Genomic DNA, 19,294 nt, shown 5'->3' with positions numbered 1-19,294 from the left:
CTTATGGACAGATGTATACATTTTGCATGTTGACAGGGAATACTCATCAGCTGCAACCAGATGAGCGCTGAGTATTTGTTCATGCAAGACAAGCTGTATGACGTCCAGTACGACACAGGTGACAAGGTGATCCAGTGTGGCCGCCACAACGATATCTTCAAGCTCTGGTTGCAGTGGAGAGCTAAGGTACTGTAATAAATCGCAGGCATAGCTTTTCGTATGTAGTGTAGAGCGATTTACCTAAACTAGAAGCCGTTTTTTTTTTTCATTACCCCAAAATAGATCAATCGCATTCCCTAGAACAGGGTTTCTCACACTGTGTTCCGCGGAACATTGCTGTTCCACTGGAAATGAATAAGTGCTCCGCGAAAGACTGTTACTTACATGGCGTTTTTCCCATATCTTGACGATATTAATATTTTTTTAAATTTTATTATGATGTGTTATTTGCTATAATTTGAAATGAAGTAATCACTGAATGAAGCATTTTTAAAAGTTTTACTAACCTTCAAAAATAACAAGGTGTTCCATCAAAGTACCAGGATTCTCATTGTTTTCCGTCAAAGAAAAAGTTTGGGAACCCCTGCCTTGGAGATAATTATAACTTATCCGATATTATTAACGATAACACATTGGAAGTTTCTAAAGTTTCTGCTCAACTTTTATCTCTTTCCCCTAGTAATGCACAAAAAAACACCTCTGATTCTTACGTTACATTAATCATAATTACAGGTCTGATCATAGTAGTAGCCGAAACAACTATATACATAAACAGGGTGAAGCGAAATTCGCGCACTCGGGCTTCGCAGCGCGACTCCTCACATGCCAGCTATAAAAAAATGTCTGTCACAGAATTTCGTCCGGTGAGTACTTCCGTCAGGAAAAGGTCGTTAAAGAGTGCAATCTGGCAACACTGTAACTACATGTATGGTAATTAGCTCTGTTAACACATAACAGTCGTGCTGTTCGGTTAGTGCAGTGGATAGAGTTATCGGTTCGCATATAGAAGGTGGAGGGTTCGATGCGCGGTTGGGGTGCATATTTTTTTTTAGTTGCTACTTTGATTCAGACATTTCATACTGTAATATACACCGTTTCTTAGGTCACATTTATGGTAAGTTTACAACGTTTTGTAACGCTGAATATAACAAATACGTGATTAGACAAATAAGAAATAGACAGTTGAAACAAATGACCTGTCATGGGAGAGAATAACTACAAAAACAATATCAATTTCTAGATTCTAAAGACGATAGCACAGTACAATATCACAACATATACTTGTAATTTATACTGTATGTAATATGAGTGCTCAGATGTCACATATTAGCAATCAGTGACAATAATAATGTCCATATTAATGACTGCATGACCTTCACAACATAATACGTTGCTCTCAGAACAACAGATGCTCAAAGGGACCTACCTTCACGTCGAAACATTGCACAACTCGCCGGGTCATACAGCTGTGGATCCTTCGTAGCAAAGCTGCATCCACAGTAACAAGAGCAGCATGAACACTCGCTACCAATGCTTCCACATTCGTCAGTAGAGTAGAGTACACGTGCTCCTTCAGGCATCCCACAGGAAGACATCCAGGGGATTTAGTTCAGGTGTATGCGGTGGCCATACAACTGGACCTCCACGTCAGAGCCATTTCTCTGGAAATGTTCTGTCCAAATACTGTTGCACATTAATTCCAGAGTGTGGAGGTGCACCATCTTGTTGGAACCATATCCACTGCCGAACATGTAGTGTAATATCTTCCAGAGCACCAGGCTGATAGTTTGAGAGGTATTGCTGATTCAAATAGCTCTGAGCACTATGGGACTTAACTTCTAAGGTCATCAGTCCCCTAGAACTTAGAACTACCTAAACCTAACTAACCTAAGGACATCACACACATCCATGCCCGAGGCAGCATTCGAACCTGCGACCGTAGCAGTCGCGTGATTCCAGACTAAAGCGCCTAGAACCGCTCGGCCACACCTGCCGGCTTGAGAGGAATGCATGACACCTTCGTACAGTCAACCGGTCAGGCAACATGTAAGGGCCTGTCGCCCAGTATTCCGGCCGAGACATTGATACCAAAGCGCATTTGATATCTACGGTCACGGGTGACGTGCGGGTTAACCCCACACCAATGGTGGGCATTGTGCATATTGAAGACACCCTCATGAGTGAATGCTGCTACATACAACCATATTACGGTGTTAAAGAAGTCATCATTGGCTTCTTGTTATTGTTGTAAACATTCACAGAATTGCATCCGCTGATGGCGATCTGCCGGCCGTGGTGACCGAGCGGTTCTAGGCGCCCCAATCCGGAACCGCGCGACTGCTACGGTCGCAGGTTCGAATCCTGCCTCGGGCATGGATGTGTGTGACGTCCTGAGGTTAGTTAGGTTTAAGTAGTTCTAAGTTCTAGGGGACTGATGACCTCAGATGTTGAGTCCCATAGTGCTCAGAGCCATTTCAACCATTTTTTGATGCCGATCTGCAGGATGCTGGTATTGCGTGAAAGCATAATGATAGGGGTGCAGTCAATGCTCATGCAGCATGTTAACGACCGTGCGTTGCAAGACATGCAGCTGCCTTGCTATGTTACGTGTACTTCGCTGGGGTTCTTTGTGTATTACCTCCAGAATACCTTCCTCAGTAGCTGAAATATGACAAGTCTGTGGACCACCTCTGTCACTCAATGGTGGAAGGAGAGAACCTGACTCCCAAAGGCGTAGCTCTGGACGACGGAACACATTTTTGTTTGGATGGCGTCGACGAGGATATCTAGCAGCATATTCACAAGCGACAACACCAGCCCAGTTATCAGAAGCACCAAGGTGCCATACGCCTGCCACACTGGTTTACAGGTTTACAATGAGAGAATTCGATACGTGTACGCATGTAGATTGGAGTCTGTCACGGGCACGTTATTCCGCTTAAAAGTAGTCACTGTGTGCTGGACAGTGTATACAGTATAAATACGCTCTCAGTCCTGCGCGCTGTTCCACCTAACGTGCATTATCCCTCTGACAGATATTGTTCTACATTATTCATCCCGACACTGCTAATTGAGAAATGTTCGATTTCTAATTACACTGTTTCCCTAACGGCAATAGACGTGATGTTTCCGCAATCCCATCGATAGAATAATAATAATAATAATAATAATAATGTATTGAGATACGTACTACACAGTATACAGTTACCAGACTCAATGCTGAAAGGTATAATTAGTGGAACCATGCTGATAACAAATACAAATAGTAACCGAGTTTGGACATTATTCGCAAAGCACGTCGCTAGTCCCATTGGTAATGTAAGGCCCTAACGAAATGTAAGGGACCTGAATGAGGCAAGAATAGTAGTTGGTGCTAATCTATGGGACGATTGGAAGAAGTTACAAAGGAAACAGGTTTAGCATCTAATAGATGAAGTGCTGCGAATAAATTCACGCCCACGACGTGGAAAGCTGACCAATCTTCCATTTCTACGATTGTAGTATGTAGGCGCTAATGTTTTCTAGAGGACCCATTGCAATCGCTGTTGACGATAAAGATGCCAGATACCGTGCCGCCTTTACATTTACCAAATGAAAAACATATGCCTCAACCCAGGATCGAACCATCGACCTCCTGCAAGCTAACCCAAAACTCTGTCCACTGCACCAACTGTACAGCACGATTACTGACACCAGTAGTTACCCTACACGTGGTTACAGTGTTGCCAGATTGCCACACACTAACCTGCATTTTCTGCCGGATGCACTCGTATGACGAAATTGTATGACAGACATTTTTTTTATCGCTGGCATGTGAGGAGTCGCTCTGCAAAGCCCGAGTGCGCGAATTTTGCTTCACCCTGTATAAGTCGATCTAGACAGCTTTATTCAGAAAGTATCCATAACGATCGCAGACTCATTCAGAATATTTATTTCCTTTATTGATTCGGTATGTTGTCACCACAGAAAGCCAACACTGCTTTGCATCTACAAGGACGGCATTCATCGAAAAAAAGAGCAATCAACAGATCCGAAACAGTCGTGGGATAGGCCGGCTCAAATGCAAAATTTCTACACGAATCTCAAACATGATCAGTAGGATTCAAATCTGGTAGGCAAACAGGCCACAGTGCTGAGTGATATTCTCACTTTTTAACAAACTCAACTCTATGCACTGAATATAGTTCCCCTACAAACTAAATAAGTCGTGAAAACATACAGCAGAATGGACCGTAGATGATCTCGTCCCTTACTCAGAGCTATCAGCAACCCGTTCCAGATGATGTGTGTACAGTGCAGATTTCTGTCTCCATCATCATCGTCACCATGATAACAGGATGGTTCGAAATCAAATGTGGACCTGTTTCGCCCTCCGTATTCTGTTCAGATGCAAATTCCATGTTTTCCTTTTTTGGGTTCAAAATGGTTCAAATGGCTCTAAGCACTATGGCACTTAACACCTGAGATCCTCAGTCCCCTAGACTTAGAACTACTTAAACCTAACTAACCTAAGGACATCACACACATCCATGACCGAGGCAAGATTAGAACCTGCGACAATAGCAGCAGCGCGGTTCCGGACTGAAGCGCCTAGAACCGCTCGGCCACAGCGGCTGTCCTTTCTTTGGGCTCGGCGCAAAAGTGCTGCCCTTCACAGTGTTGAAATATTTGCCATTTACGATGACGCAGTAGCGAGAATGCTCAAGTGATCAGAAGTGGACCGGAGCCAGTGATCGTATTCAGGATCTCTATAATTCCAAATAAAACTCAAATATTTCTTTACTATTATTAGTAAAGCAGTTCACATGTAAATTTGTTGGAAGTTCCACTAAGGATTTTACCCAGTCTCTCACAGTAAGTGGCCTGATGGTGTCATACGAGGGTTGTTCGGAAAGTAAGGTCTGACAGGTCACGAAATAGAAACCACTGTTAAAATCGAAAATGTTTTACTTGCAACAGTTAGCTACACCTTCCAGCTACTTCAGCCGGCCGGTGTGGCCTTGCGGTTCTAGGCGCTTCAGTCTGGAACCACGTGACCGCTACGGTCGCAGGTTCGAATCCTGCTTCGGGCATGGATGTGTGGCATGTCCTTAGTTGAGTTAGGTTTAAGTAGTTCTAAGTTCTAGGGGACTGATGACCACAGATGTTAAGTCCCATAGTGCTTAGAGCCATTTGAACCATTTTGAACCTGCTACTTCTCTACATAGTCGCTGCTCAGACTTAGATATTTATCGTAGCGTTGTACGAACTTTCCAGTACCCTCATCATAGAAGGTAGCCGCCTGTGATTTCAACCAATTCAGTACGCTGGTCTACACCTCATTGTCTATGCCAAAATTTTCTCTTCACAGCTAGCAGTTCATGTGAGCAGAGATGAAACTCAGAGGGAGCCATTTACGGGCTGTATTGTGAGTGATCAAACACTTCCCATCGAAAACGCTGCAGGAGCATCTTTATTACCACTGCAGATCGCGGCAAAGAACTATCATGAAGAAGGAAATGCATGACAGTTATGTTACGTGAGCTGCATGCTGTCAGCCGAAATCTCTCACTAGGCCCTCACATTTGGTGGGAGACACTGTTTTCTAGGCATCTTTACGTGCTCACTGTGCGCTCAGAGCTGAAAAGAGCCACATGCCTCAATCGACGGGCATACTAGAGACACTGCAGAACACATCTGTGCAAAACTTCATCAGATTTTTACTGTGTTATCCATTTCGTTCCCGACCGAATGTTACTTTCCGAATAGTTCCCGTATAATAGTGGAGAATACTACTACGACGCAATGCAGTAACCGAGAGGCCTTGCATTTTATGCAGAGGGTTTATCTGAGCAGCAAGAACGTCCATTTTTCTGAGTTTCTTGTTTGTCTTCTGAAACAAATGATTCACGACCATTTTGAACTGAAATCGCAGTACTTTAAACGAAGTTATATTCTTTTGCAGGGAACTGAAGGCTTTGAAAGGATGATGGATAGACTAATGGAGCTATCGCAGTATATGGTACGTCGCATCAAATCTATGCCAGAGAAATTTTACTTGATAATGGAACCGGAAATGGTGAACGTCTGCTTCTGGTACGTGCCGACTCGAATGCGATCCATGACACACGATCGCGAGCGGGAGAAGTTGTTGGGTCAGGTAAGTGTGCATAGTTTAGGAAAACAAAATATTATTTTCATGACATTTGCGATCTTGTGACACGTAGTTTTTGTCATGATACGTACGTTAAAATCATCAGTAGTCAAAATATATACACACATTCAAATAGTAGACGAGTTAAGGTGAATTTAGTCATCGTGGCGGAAAGCAGTACACAGCAGAAGATTTAAAAATTAACTGAGGACCTCAACATTAACTACTTACTCCAGGCTGTTGGTAAACACGTCTAATATTATTTGAGTATTCTCCACTCAGGATCTGTAACTGACACAGCAGTTGTAATATAAGTTTTGTTTTGATCATCATATTCTTTGTATAACTGTTAATTTTACAAAGAATATGATGAATCACGCTATATCATGTAACAACCCGATGGAAGGGTTTGGGTTTGGGGGTGCCTGGAAAACGATAACTGCCATAGTGTATAGAGCTGACAGTGAAGTACACAGGAGGGGAGGGGTATTTCGAAATGGGGATGTTCGTTATCACATTTTATAGCATTGTATACTAAGTACAGTAGAAGAAAAATGCGAAGAAGATGATTGTTTGCATAAGCATGACAATGCATCATGTCATAAAGCAACATCTATGAAGCAATGATTCGTGGACAGTAACATTCCTGAAATGGAATGGCCTATCATTAGGTCTGAACCGAACCGAACAGAACACCTTTGGAATGAGTTATAACATCCACTACGCACCAGACCCCGGCGTCCGTCACCGCCATCTTCTCTCTTTTCGGGTCTTGAGGAAGAACAGGCTACCATTTCTCCACAGACATTCGAGCACCCAAGTGAAAGTGTCCCCAGCAGCGTTGAGGTCGTAATAGAGGCGAAGGATGTAAACATACCGTATTAATTTCCGCTTGTAGGTGTCTGGATACTTCCGTTCAGATAGTGTATGAAGTTCACAGATAACGAATGTGAGTATGTGATTTGTCATATCAACGAAAAACAATTTCTTCAAGACGTAATCCTGTTGCAGTAATACGCAGTAGCAATGTAGACAATCTTTTAACGTATTTACAGAGTCATGTTGATTGACAAGAAATCATCTTCCATGTTATTCCTGCTATAAATCGAACACCAATGGTGGCCGAGTATATGACAGGTACTATAGGGGTGAACCCTATCTTTCAGAGTACATTTTTCAGTACAGATAGATGATGTTGGAAATGCTGTTCCCAGAGAGGCAGTCAAAACGCTTGTTCGATACCACAGCACGCTGAAGGTCTTACGAGGCGAGTGTCAGCATTATGAAATTCGCCTTGTAGCTTCGTATGTTGTGTTAGTGCTCCGTAAATTTTATCGTAACGTTGTATTAGTTTATGGGGCTCACTAAGTAGTTTATACGTTAAGTAAATTTCATTTGCTACTGACAGTTCCTGCATGGAGTTACCGTATTTTTTCTCACTGTAGATGATCTAATATAATGGAGCTTCGCTGGTACCTAACACAATGATAATAAGACAATGGGATATACGACACTCCTCTTTTACTGAGTGCTACACTTTTCCTTTACTTTCAGTATGTCGACTGTGCTATTGACGTTGTCTAACTTCTGACGAACAGACCACTGTTAGTCACCGCTTCCTTACTTTTGGTGGCTCGTTGTGTCTCATTTCTCAGCTGTAGTATTCTAAAAATTTTAAAATATTACTGATAAGTAATGTCATAAGTTCCAATGAAGTATATTTAAGTATCCGTTAGGAATTCTGTGAGACACTACAATTAACTGTATTGCAGATTACGCCACTTCTCAAGGGGCGAATGATGATGGCTGGTACGCTGATGGTTGGCTACCAACCATTGGACGAAAGACCCAACTTCTTCCGCAACATTATATCCAGCGCTGCAGTCACCGAAGCTGACGTTGATTTCCTGTTGTCTGAGATGGATAGATTGGGACACGATTTATAAGCCAACAGGCAGGTATGTTACCTTATATACAAAATGTATCTCATAAAGTGGCATGTACAAATAGTGCGAAAATATCATCACACTAATTAAAAGTCACAGATTAATTTAATGTGAATTAGCTTACTTTTGTTATTTATTGCTCATCACTGCGTTCCATTTTTGACCAATTTGAGACGGATTTTCCTCCAATCTTTGAATAAACGAATTATTACTTTGGTTCTAACGACCCACTCTACAAGATGACACAGTAATTAAGACACTGACCTCGTATTACGGAATAGAGGGGTTCAATTCCCATTCCATAAAAGCTGGTTAAGTATTTCCATAGTTTCGATAAATACTTCAGATGAACGAAGTGATTGATTCTTCGATTAGGCCACGGCCAATTTTCGTCCAGTTCTTTTTCCGCCTATGTTAGCACTCTGTCTCTAATGATCCCGTCGTCGACGAGACATTACCTTTCAATGTTTCTTTCTCTTATGATCTTTCAATGTTTCTTTCTCTTATGATCACGATATTAACAGTATCTATCCAGCCTTCATTTCGTTAGAGCATTTTAGCTCCTACTGTTGAGTTACTTTGGACTGATAAACATTGCAAAGAACTCTGTTGTTAACATCGGGCAGAATAAAGCGTGTGTAGTACTTTGCATAGATACGAGCAGCACTCTGATACCCATGACGAATTTGTGAAATAGCTTTATTTTATCTGCATATTTACTTTAAATTTAATGTATTATGCGAACTTGTAAAAAGTGGAAATTTATGTCATTTAATAACATCTATAGAGGCCAACATGAATAACGATCTAAATAATTAGTACAGCAAACCCCGTGTTTTTGTTATGTCTCCTACAGTTAATGAAGTATCGACTTCAGACATATTAGAAAAATCCTTACTTTTCATTCCACAGGCGTTATCAAGTTGTTAAAGATTAAAGCAATGGCTCCGTCAAGAATATAAGGAATTGTCTAAAACTAAAATTTGTTTGCACAACACAACCGGACAGTTTAATTCCTTAAATTTCAGTATTTATTCGGGGAAGTCGCCTAGAATACGAGATGTCGGTTGTCAAATAAGGTATTACGACAGTGCTCATCTCAAATTACGCTATTCTACGTTCACAAGTTCAGATCTTGTTCTTGACACATGCGAAGATCTAATATCGGGCGACGCCTTCCTATCCCGATAAATGGAACCTACCAAAGGTAAACTTCATACATTCATGATGCTCGAATACTTGTAAAAAGAGTTAAAGAAGAAGAATACGAAAGTTTTTTAAATCATCCTATGAGTGAATGATAGTCAGTAGTGTATCAATGCTGGTACGAGCCTAGATAATGATCTAATTCATGGTCACCAACCGCGCCTCTAGGGCAATTGCGTGTGGTCTGTTCATAGTCACGATGCAACCTGATACCTATCACGTGTCAAGATAACATCCCCTTCCGCAGACCACACCTCTAGGGCAATTGAATGACATAAACATGGTGAGAAAGTGAAGGTCACAAATGGCAGTGAAACCTACAGTGCCTTAGAGGAGTCTGACACTATAGTTTGTAGTGAACTTGTAAATAACGGTGGAAAATATGCACACACACACACACACACACACACACACACACACACACACACACACACACACACAGGTACACACAACATCACGAAGTTCATACAACAACCAGTTACCCCCAACCCACTACAACCACCAGTGAAGGATAGAAATAGGGTACAAATGTACTTCACTTAAAATATACAAGAGATGAGTGATGGAGTCCTGCATGTAATCATCTCCATGATCACACACAACCTACTACCACCAGACACTGGCCACACACGTTAAAAGTTACAGCCTCGATAAGAGCCATCAGGTCGCAACTAGCAGATCGCGGACATCATGCGCCAGCCACTCACATGAGTGCATAGGGGGCTGCCTTGCATATGAGACACCAACTCTTCCCAATGATCGACCGGTGCTCATACACACCTGTGATAAGACCAGTAGTCCGCTAGTATTGAGATGTTGACCGTGTGCTATAAGTATCGACCTTGATAAGATTAACCTGACGATGTACGAAGCAACCAGCAGAGGAAAATGTAGCGACTACACCTGACTTAAACAGCTTTAATATTTTTGATTATATGTCTCTTCAGTTCATAACGATATTTCCACTAAAGATTCGTTCAATCATCTTGACATACTGCTACCGCTAGCAAGGTTCTCCTGCACATTAAATTTTTTTTTAAGTCGACTGTACTAAAATACGCTTTAGGACATTCACAGTGACAGTTACGCAATTACTTGTCTCATTATGACAGCCTGACCACGCCTTCAACCTCGATGGAATCACTGAATTTTCATTTTAATTATGTTTGCCAAGGTGAACTATAACCTTTGTCTCTAATGGGCTCTTTAAAAACAATAACACTGATCGTGTATCATATGTCACTGTGCAAGACATATGTTCACATTTGTTCCTACAAGTACTGTCAAATCTGGTTACCTATGAAATTCTCTATGAAGGAAAAAAGAAAAAAGAGCATGAAAGTCGAAAATAAATAATAAAATTTCTGTGGCCCTTCAGTAGTACTGTGAGACTCATTGTGTATATTTTCTCCATTTTTCTCCATTTTTCATTTCCTACCCACATGGATGGCACAGATTATAGTGAAACTCCTTCGTTACACTGAATTCTCGGCAAATTTGGAGGTGGGAAATGGTGATTCGCAATAGGGAACAAATACACTCCTGGAAATTGAAATAAGAACACCGTGAATTCATTGTCCCAGGAAGGGGAAACTTTATTGACACATTCCTGGGGTCAGATACATCACATGATCACACTGACAGAACCACAGGCACATAGACACAGGCAACATAGCACGCACAATGTCGGCACTCGTACAGTGTACATCCACCTTTCGCAGCAATGCAAGCTGCTATTCTCCCATGGAGACGATCGTAGAGATGCTGGATGTAGTCCTGTGGAACGACTTGCCATGCCATTTCCACCTGGCGCCTCAGTTGGACCAGCGTTCGTGCTGGACGTGCAGACCGCGTGAGACGACGCTTCATCCAGTCCCAAACATGCTCAATGGGGGACAGATCCGGAGATCTTGCTAGCCAGGGTAGTTGACTTCCACCTTCTAGAGCACGTTGGGTAGCACGGGATACATGCGGACGTGCATTGTACTGTTGGAACAGCAAGTTCCCTTGCCGCTCTAGGAATGGTAGAACGATGGGTTCGATGACGGTTTGGATGTACCGTGCACTATTCAGTGTCCCCTCGACGATCACCAGAGGTGTACGGCCAGTGTAGGAGATCGCTCCCCACACCATGATGACGGGTGTTGGTCCTGTGTGCCTCGGTCGTATGCAGTCCTGATTGTGGCGCTCACCTGCACGGCGCCAAACACGCATACGACCATCATTGGCACCAAGGCAGAAGCGACTCTCATCGCTGAAGACGACACGTCTCCATTCGTCCCTCCATTCACGCCTGTCGCGACACCACTGGAGGCGGGCTGCACGATGTTGGGGCGTGAGCGGAAGACAGCCTAACGGTGTGCGGGACCGTAGCCCAGCTTCATGGAGACGGTTGCGAATGGTCCTCGCCGATACCCCAGGAGCAACAGTGTCCCTAATTTGCTGGGAAGTGGTGGTGCGGTCCCCTACGGCACTGCGTAGGATCCTACGGTCTTGGCGTGCATCCGTGCGTCGCTGCGGTCCGGTCCCAGGTCGACGGGCACGTGCACCTTCCGCCGACCACTGGCGACAACATCGATGTACTGTGGAGACCTCACGCCCCACGTGTTGAGCAATTCGGCGGTATGTCCACCCGGCCTCCCGCATGCCCACTATACGCCCTCGCTCAAAGTCCGTCAACTGCACATACGGTTCACGTCCACGCTGTCGCGGCATGCTACCAGTGTTAAAGACTGCGATGGAGCTCCGTATGCCACGGCAAACTGGCTGACACTGACGGCGGCGGTGCACAAATGCTGCGCAGCTAGCGCCATTCGACGGCCAACACCGCGGTTGCTGATGTGTCCGCTGTGCCGTGCGTGTGATCATTGCTTGTACAGCCCTCTCCGCAGTGTCCGGAACAAGTATGGTGGGTCTGACACACCGGTGTCAATGTGTTCTTTTTTCCATTTCCAGGAGTGTAAAAAAATGATACATACAAACCTTTGTAAGTAATGATAGGTTTACAGATCTAATTGCCTGATATTATTTACCAATCATTTTGAGTGTGCATACTTTCTCATAATTTACCGTAAACTGCTGTACTTCTGCGGAACCAGAGAAATCAATTTTCAAAGTAGTGTTTAAAATTGTGTTGCCTGCCTAAAAGGAGCTAACCTGTACGGTAGCATTATTTTTGGATACTTTTTATCACCCTTGGATTGCTCTGACTATTTCCGTCTTATTATCGCCGACAGCATTCTGTGATGAAGTAAGTCAATAACCCATGTTCTTGATCTATGAGTCACATACTGAGAGTTTTGGCCGTCAACGAAATTTCCTACTGCTGAAAGTTAGAAAAGAACGAGAGTGATTTCTTATTCAATGTCACTACATATGTTCATATTTTTTTTACAAACGAATGGACGACATTATGCTATACTACAGCGTCTGAATTCAGTTTTTTATGTCAAAAGATCATCAGAAGTGACATTCCTCCTTATAAAATTCAGCAGTACATCGATTCACTGCGATCATTCCTCTCGAGTGAGGGAAGACAAAATCAGTCACTCACTGTATGGCGACTAATATGGGACACTATTTTGAGGTAGCGATAGAAAAAGTAAGGTAGATCGTAGGTTAGCGCCTTATCTGTGACAGTGTCACTGAAGACGGAGCACAAATCAGCTACTGTCTGAGTCCGATCATTTCCTTAAAACCTGAAAAATAATAATACAATGATACAACATATACGTGGTGACTGATCTGCCCCTACCGATGTCGTTTAATGCAATCCGAAATCTTATATCTAGCCTTCAGAAATCACGCGCGAGGCTTTCATATTTTCTCGCTCGCTGCGCTCAAACTAATGGGCCTACACAAAAAACGAACAGGATATTTTTGTAGAGAATTTGATTTAGTTAAATTTTTTACTGATATTCGTTTTCGTTGGAGGCCACGGTTTCGACTTATTCGAGAAAATGTACAAAAGTAACCTTGAAATGGAACTCCATCCGCATACTCATTCCCCACCAGTCAGGATTTCTAGAATGTTGTTCGTGGCACTCCCTCCCACCACCGTCCAAAAATTTTCGACCACACGATCTATTTAAGACATTCGATCTTTTTTGTTTCTGTTGATTGGACTATTACACCACCAGCATAGTTGGCTGTTTCGTTAACAATATTATTTTTAAACGTGCCTACGAGGATAATGAAAGAAGAATCACTTTTGTAAACTTTACGCTAAAACTAATTACGCTGAAAATTCGATCCGAATTTGACCCTTACAAACACAGTAGTTTCGTAGCCAGAAGGTCTGACTAATAAAATGATTTATTGTTTATTCTATGCTGTTAAAATTCACAAAACTGTTGGCTAAAATTTAGGCAAACGTCAATTTTACATTTCTCAGTGCTCGACTATGCTGGTGGGGTAATAGACAAATCAGTAGAGAGCAAAAAAGGTCGAATACCGGGAATAGTTCGTGTAGGAAATATTTGGCACTGGGAGGAGGGATTGTCACAAGCATCCTACTAGAAATCCTGAGTGGTGTGGGAGTAGAGGTGCGTTTGAAGGTCGTTTGTTTATCTTTTCCTTTGATAACTCGAAAACCGTGACCTCCAGCGAAAGCATATGCCAATACAAAATTTAACTACTTTAAATTTCCTACAAAAACATTCCATTCATTTTTTCTATAGGACTAACAGTTCGCGCGTAGCGAGCGAGATAATATGAAAATCTTGTGGCTGGTTTTTGAAGGCCAGATTTAACATTGCGGATTACATAAAACGAAATCGGTAGGGGCAGCTGAATCACACCGTATGTAGCTGTAGATTGGTGGATAAGTGACTTCAACACACTGAATGTTGCTTCGCTTGACAATAATACACAAAACAATAAGATTACCACATTTGTAAGCCGAATGTGTGATCGGAATGCTTAGGATGAGCCTCCATATTAACTGTAATTTCTCTAGATGAGTGTGGGAGGATGTAATCGGTCGTAGAGGTGCTTTGTAAGCCACTTATTCCATGGATAATGAATCGCATTTCCTTAAGAATCTGCCAACGAACCTCAGCATGGTATCTTATTTACCTACAACTTGTATTACATAACCATTCTACTTTAAGGTATTATATGCTTATTACAGATTCCAGTGGCTTACTACCAATCCATAATCAAAAAGTAGTAGACCTCTTCGCCTCTTTATATGCACAATATCTTACATTTATTTACAGTCAGTCCCCACATCAATCGTTAATCCTATGCAGTTCCTATTCGCACATTTCATTACAGCATACTGGCGCCGCAACCCTCCTATAAAATCTTTTACATCTACACCTAAACACATATTCTACAAGCCGCTGTGCAGTGCTTGGCACAGGGTACACTGTAGCAGTATTCTCGATCTTCTTTCGTATTCCGCTCTCACCTATTTATCGAGGAAGAAATGATAGTCTGTATGCCTCCGTACATGCCCTAATCCCTCTTATGATCGCTACAGTGGATATACACTGAAGGGCCGAAGAAACTGTTACAGCTGCCTAATGTCGTGTAGGGCCGCCGCCAGCACGCAGAAGTGACGCAGCACGACGTGATATGGACCTGGCTAATGTCTGAGGTAGTACTGGAGGAAACTGACACCATGCATCCTGAAGGGCTGTCCATAAATCCGTAAGAGTAAGAGGTGGTGCTGATCTCTTCTGAATAGCACGTTGCGAAGCATTCCAGATATGCTCAATAATGTTCATGTCTCGGGAGTTTGGTGGCCAGAGGAAGTACTTAAACTCAGAAGAGTGTTCCTAGAGCCACTCTGTCGCAATTCTGGACGTGTGGTATGTCGCATTGTCCGCTGAAACTGCCCAAGTCCGTCGGAATGCACAACGGACATGAATGGATGCAGTTGATCAGACAGGATGCTTACGTATGTGTCACCTGTCAGATCCGTATCTAGACGTATCAGGAGTCCCATATTACCCCAACTGCACACGCCCCATACCATCACAGAGTCTCCACCACCTTGAACAGTCCCCTGTTTGTAACCTCCCTCTCACTAATCGGCCTATCCTACTTGCGATATAAAATATGACCGTGGATTGCGTGTATACCTATTGGATTTTTTCTAATTCGATAAGGCTATCTTTTCCCAAGAAGTGATACCAATAAGTAGGATTAAAGTGTACAACCGACACTTCTGATCGAAAATCTACTAAAAATAAAAAGTAATTATACCGAACAGGGCTATAATTTGGAAAATGACAGTTATTTTGTGCATTCACTCACGAACAACACTGGACAGAAATCGTGAATTCAAAAGTTACACTAATGAACGAAAATGAAATAATAAACGGTCGCCAGCCCAATAGGGCAATTTACATCCAAAATCCTGTACAAGATAATGGGTAAGAAAAAGAGCGTTCTCCCTTCCCACGCCCGGGTTCCCGGGTTCGATTCACGGCGGGGTCAGGGATTTTCTCTGCCTCGTGATGGCTGGGTGTTGTGTGATATCCTTAGGTTAGTTAGGTTTAAATAGTTCTAAGTTCTAGGGGACTGATGACCATAGCTGTTAAGTCCCATAGTGCTCAGGGCCATTTGAACCATTTGGGAAACATGTATTATTAAACACTGACTTGGTAACTGAAGGTTGTCACGTTTTTTAACACTAATTTTGAGTGAGTGTGTAATGATAAAGAAAACTGAGAAGTGACTCTTATGTTATGTTTGGCATTAAATTTTGAAAAAAGGCAATGGAGCAATGATTTGAAAATGTGTAATTAAACTGTTGTTAGTATTAAACATCGTTACATGAACAACGACTTTCAGTGTTCTCAAGATAACGTCATCAAAGAAATTTAGAAAAAAAGCAAGCACTTTTTACTTTGCCATTACTTATTTTGCAAATTGGATTTCATATTATTTTCTGAACAACTGAGTCTTTTTTTGCTGACTTGAACAGAATTAAACACTAGAATACGTACCAAACCAAACAGCCATATGCTCCAAGCTATATGTAAATAAATAAAACTTCTGCACTCTTAATTTGTTCATATCTTTAGATTTGGATTTTTTCCAGTGATTAATTCTCAAACTTCAAAAATTAAATTGCTTCACTTTAGTCATATACTGAAACCTCTGTTGTACAACAGTTAATTGAAAGTAGACAGAGGCTAAAATTCTTAAAAGTGAAATTATTCATTAATAAACTGGCTGTATCTATTCAATTTGTTTCTTATGACACTCAGCATATAAGGAAGAAAAGGAACAAGGCTCCTGCTTGGTAACAATGTCTTGGGGGCAATGAGGACACGATCTCCCAGAGTTTAACTGAATACTATTGACATAAAAATGTTCAAATGTGTGTGAAATCGTATGGGACTTAAATGCTAAGGTCATCAGTCCCTAAGCGTACACACTACTTAACCTAAATTATCCTAAGGATAAACACACACCCATGCCCGAGAATGGACTCGAACCTCCGCCGAGACCAGCCGATTTAAATAAATTTTATCAATCAAAAAATGGTTCAAATGGTTCTGAGCACAATGGGACTTAACATCTGAGGTCTTCAGTGCCCTAGAACTTAGAACTACTTAAACCTAACTAACCTAAGGACCCCACACACATCCATGCCCGAGGCAGGATTCGAACCTGCGACCATAGCGGTCGCGCGGTTCCAGACTGAAGCGCCTAGAACCGCTCGGCCATACGGCCGGCTTTATCAATCAAATCACATTCAGTTGTGTTGCTAGGTTAGCCGTTAATACTGTCTACCAATGAACAGTCTTACTTCAGTGCTGTGCGTACGACAAAACTCGGAGCCGACGACGAAACTGTATTGCTGGAACTGCTGCTGTTGTTGAGCCACGGCTAATTACAAGAACAGGCAATCGTAATCAATACAGACTCTTCCGCCACTGTCCACTGTCGGTACTCCTGCTACTAGACATCTAGCCGGCGCGCGTACATGATGCCGCCGAATATGGTACTCTGTACTGGGAGAGCGTTAACACCACACTTCCACACACTACAAGCGCTGGAACCTCTCTCTCTCTCTCTCTCCGCGCGCTCCGCGCAGCGACTCCCTACTCAAAGATTTTACAACGCACAGGCACTGCTATTATCGTTGCTAGTCGATGTATATAACAATTCCTTTGGCTTTTTCCCAGAGCTTATAAGTTTAACAATAAGACACATATAAATACAATGAAACGTCAACAGACTTTTACCTAAATTTACACATACAGCGATGCAATGTCCTTACTTATTAAAAGAAAGCATTTAAATTACAAATATTTACATACAATTCAGAAAAAAATTATACTATATCTTTAGCAGGTGCCATGCATCCTGCATTTTCGGTGTTACATGTTGACATACAGGGTCCATCGATTCATAAGGTCATTTCTAAACCTGTACACGTCCATCCACTTAATACAACCTGAAAGAAGACTCGTCCGACTGGGCAACATGTTTCCAGTCATCAACAGTCCAATGTCGGTGTTGACGGGCCCAGGTGAGGCGTAAAGTTTTGTGCCGTGCAGTCATCAAGGGTACACAAGTGGGACAAGAGCTCAAAAAAAAAAAAAAAAAAAAAAAAAAATTAAATGTGTGCGAATTCCTAAGGAACCAATCTGTTGAGGTCATCGATCCCTAGACTTACACACTACAAAACTAACTTATGCTAAGAACGACACACACACGCACATGCACCAGGGAGAACTCGAACCTCTGGCAGGAAGGGCCGAGCTATCAGTGAAATGGCGCCTCTAACCGCGCTGCCACTCAGTGCGGCCGACTTCGGCTTCGAAAGGCCATATCGATGTTGTTCCGTTGAACGGTTCGCACGCTGACACTTGTTGATGGCCCAGCATTGAAATCTGCAGTAATCTGCGTATGGGTTGCAATTCTGTCACGTTGAACGTTGGCCGCAGTGATGTCGGAGGTTTGATGTTTTACCGGATTCCTGATATTCATGATATACTTGTGAAATGGTCGCACGGGAATCCGCACTTCATTTCTACCTCGGATACGCTGTGTCCCATCGCTAGTGCGCCGACTGTAATACCACGTTAAAACTCACTTAAATCTTGGTAATCTGCCATTGTAGCAGCTATAACCAATCTAACAACTGCGCCAGACACTAGTCTTCTATAGGCGTTGCCGACCGCAGCGCCGTATTTTGCCTGTTTACGTATCTCTGTACTTGAATACGCATGCCTATACCAAGTTCTTTGGCGCTACAGTATATGATGGTGATGACACAATGGAAATGCAGTCCTCGTTGAATGCACTCTCCATAGTATTTTCCGAGAAATACGTTTTTTTTTTTCATTGTATATTCGTGTGTTAATGTAATATTTATATTACATCCCTGCGGAGATAAGCGATACCTGCAGCAAAGCTCCATTTACCTGCAACGTTTTTCTGATGATTGTGAATCACTTTGTCACGTGGTATCCACATCAAATACATATGACACACGTCGGGTATGCGTATATGCAAGATCAATCATATGCTCCAAGAAGTGATGCCGCCTCCTACAAAAAAATGTCTAGATAAAGTTGAAGAGCATACCAAAGACTGCGAAATACTTACGCGATGTATGATGCTGCTACACTGCCTGTACCGTCTAGTGTTTTACTGTGCAGTATAGAATTCTTATCAGATGTGTTTCTTAGAGAAGCACAAAGTCAATTTACACTCCATTTCCTTACCTAACCCACGCTTATGTTTCTTCTGTAGTGAAATTCAATATTTAATATGAGTAAACTAACTGTATGATTTTGTGTAATCGAATTGCCACGTTAAATAGCTAAAACTACAGTCATACAGAACACACACGTTCTTGCATGCATGTCATCAACTCGTTTCACTATGTTCTTGGGTACAGACCTAGAGTTTCCAGCACTTTAGTAATTCATGATTGGGTGCTTGCCACTTTACATATATAGTAAGAGGTTCATTGCAAATACTGCTTGCTAATATGAAAAATACATAGCACTGTTTGTGTATAATTCTTGTGTCCTCT

General features: G+C 42.3%; 1 protein-coding gene across 1 annotated transcript in view; it reads left to right on the top strand.

The window, feature by feature from the left end:
* LOC126298632 (glutamate decarboxylase) overlaps positions 1 to 19,294 on the top strand; it is a 237,553-nt gene that overhangs the window by 201,994 nt on the left and 16,265 nt on the right. Inside the window, exons 9-11 of the mRNA XM_049990040.1 lie at positions 37 to 186; positions 5,945 to 6,139; positions 7,906 to 8,091. Coding sequence (XP_049845997.1) covers positions 37 to 186; positions 5,945 to 6,139; positions 7,906 to 8,079 — 519 coding nt within the window. The 3' untranslated portion in view covers positions 8,080 to 8,091. The remainder of the gene's footprint in view (positions 1 to 36; positions 187 to 5,944; positions 6,140 to 7,905; positions 8,092 to 19,294) is intronic.

Source organism: Schistocerca gregaria, chromosome X, assembly GCF_023897955.1.
Source record: "Schistocerca gregaria isolate iqSchGreg1 chromosome X, iqSchGreg1.2, whole genome shotgun sequence".
NCBI lineage: Eukaryota > Metazoa > Arthropoda > Insecta > Orthoptera > Acrididae > Schistocerca > Schistocerca gregaria.
This window is presented reverse-complemented; position numbering and strand designations above follow the sequence as displayed.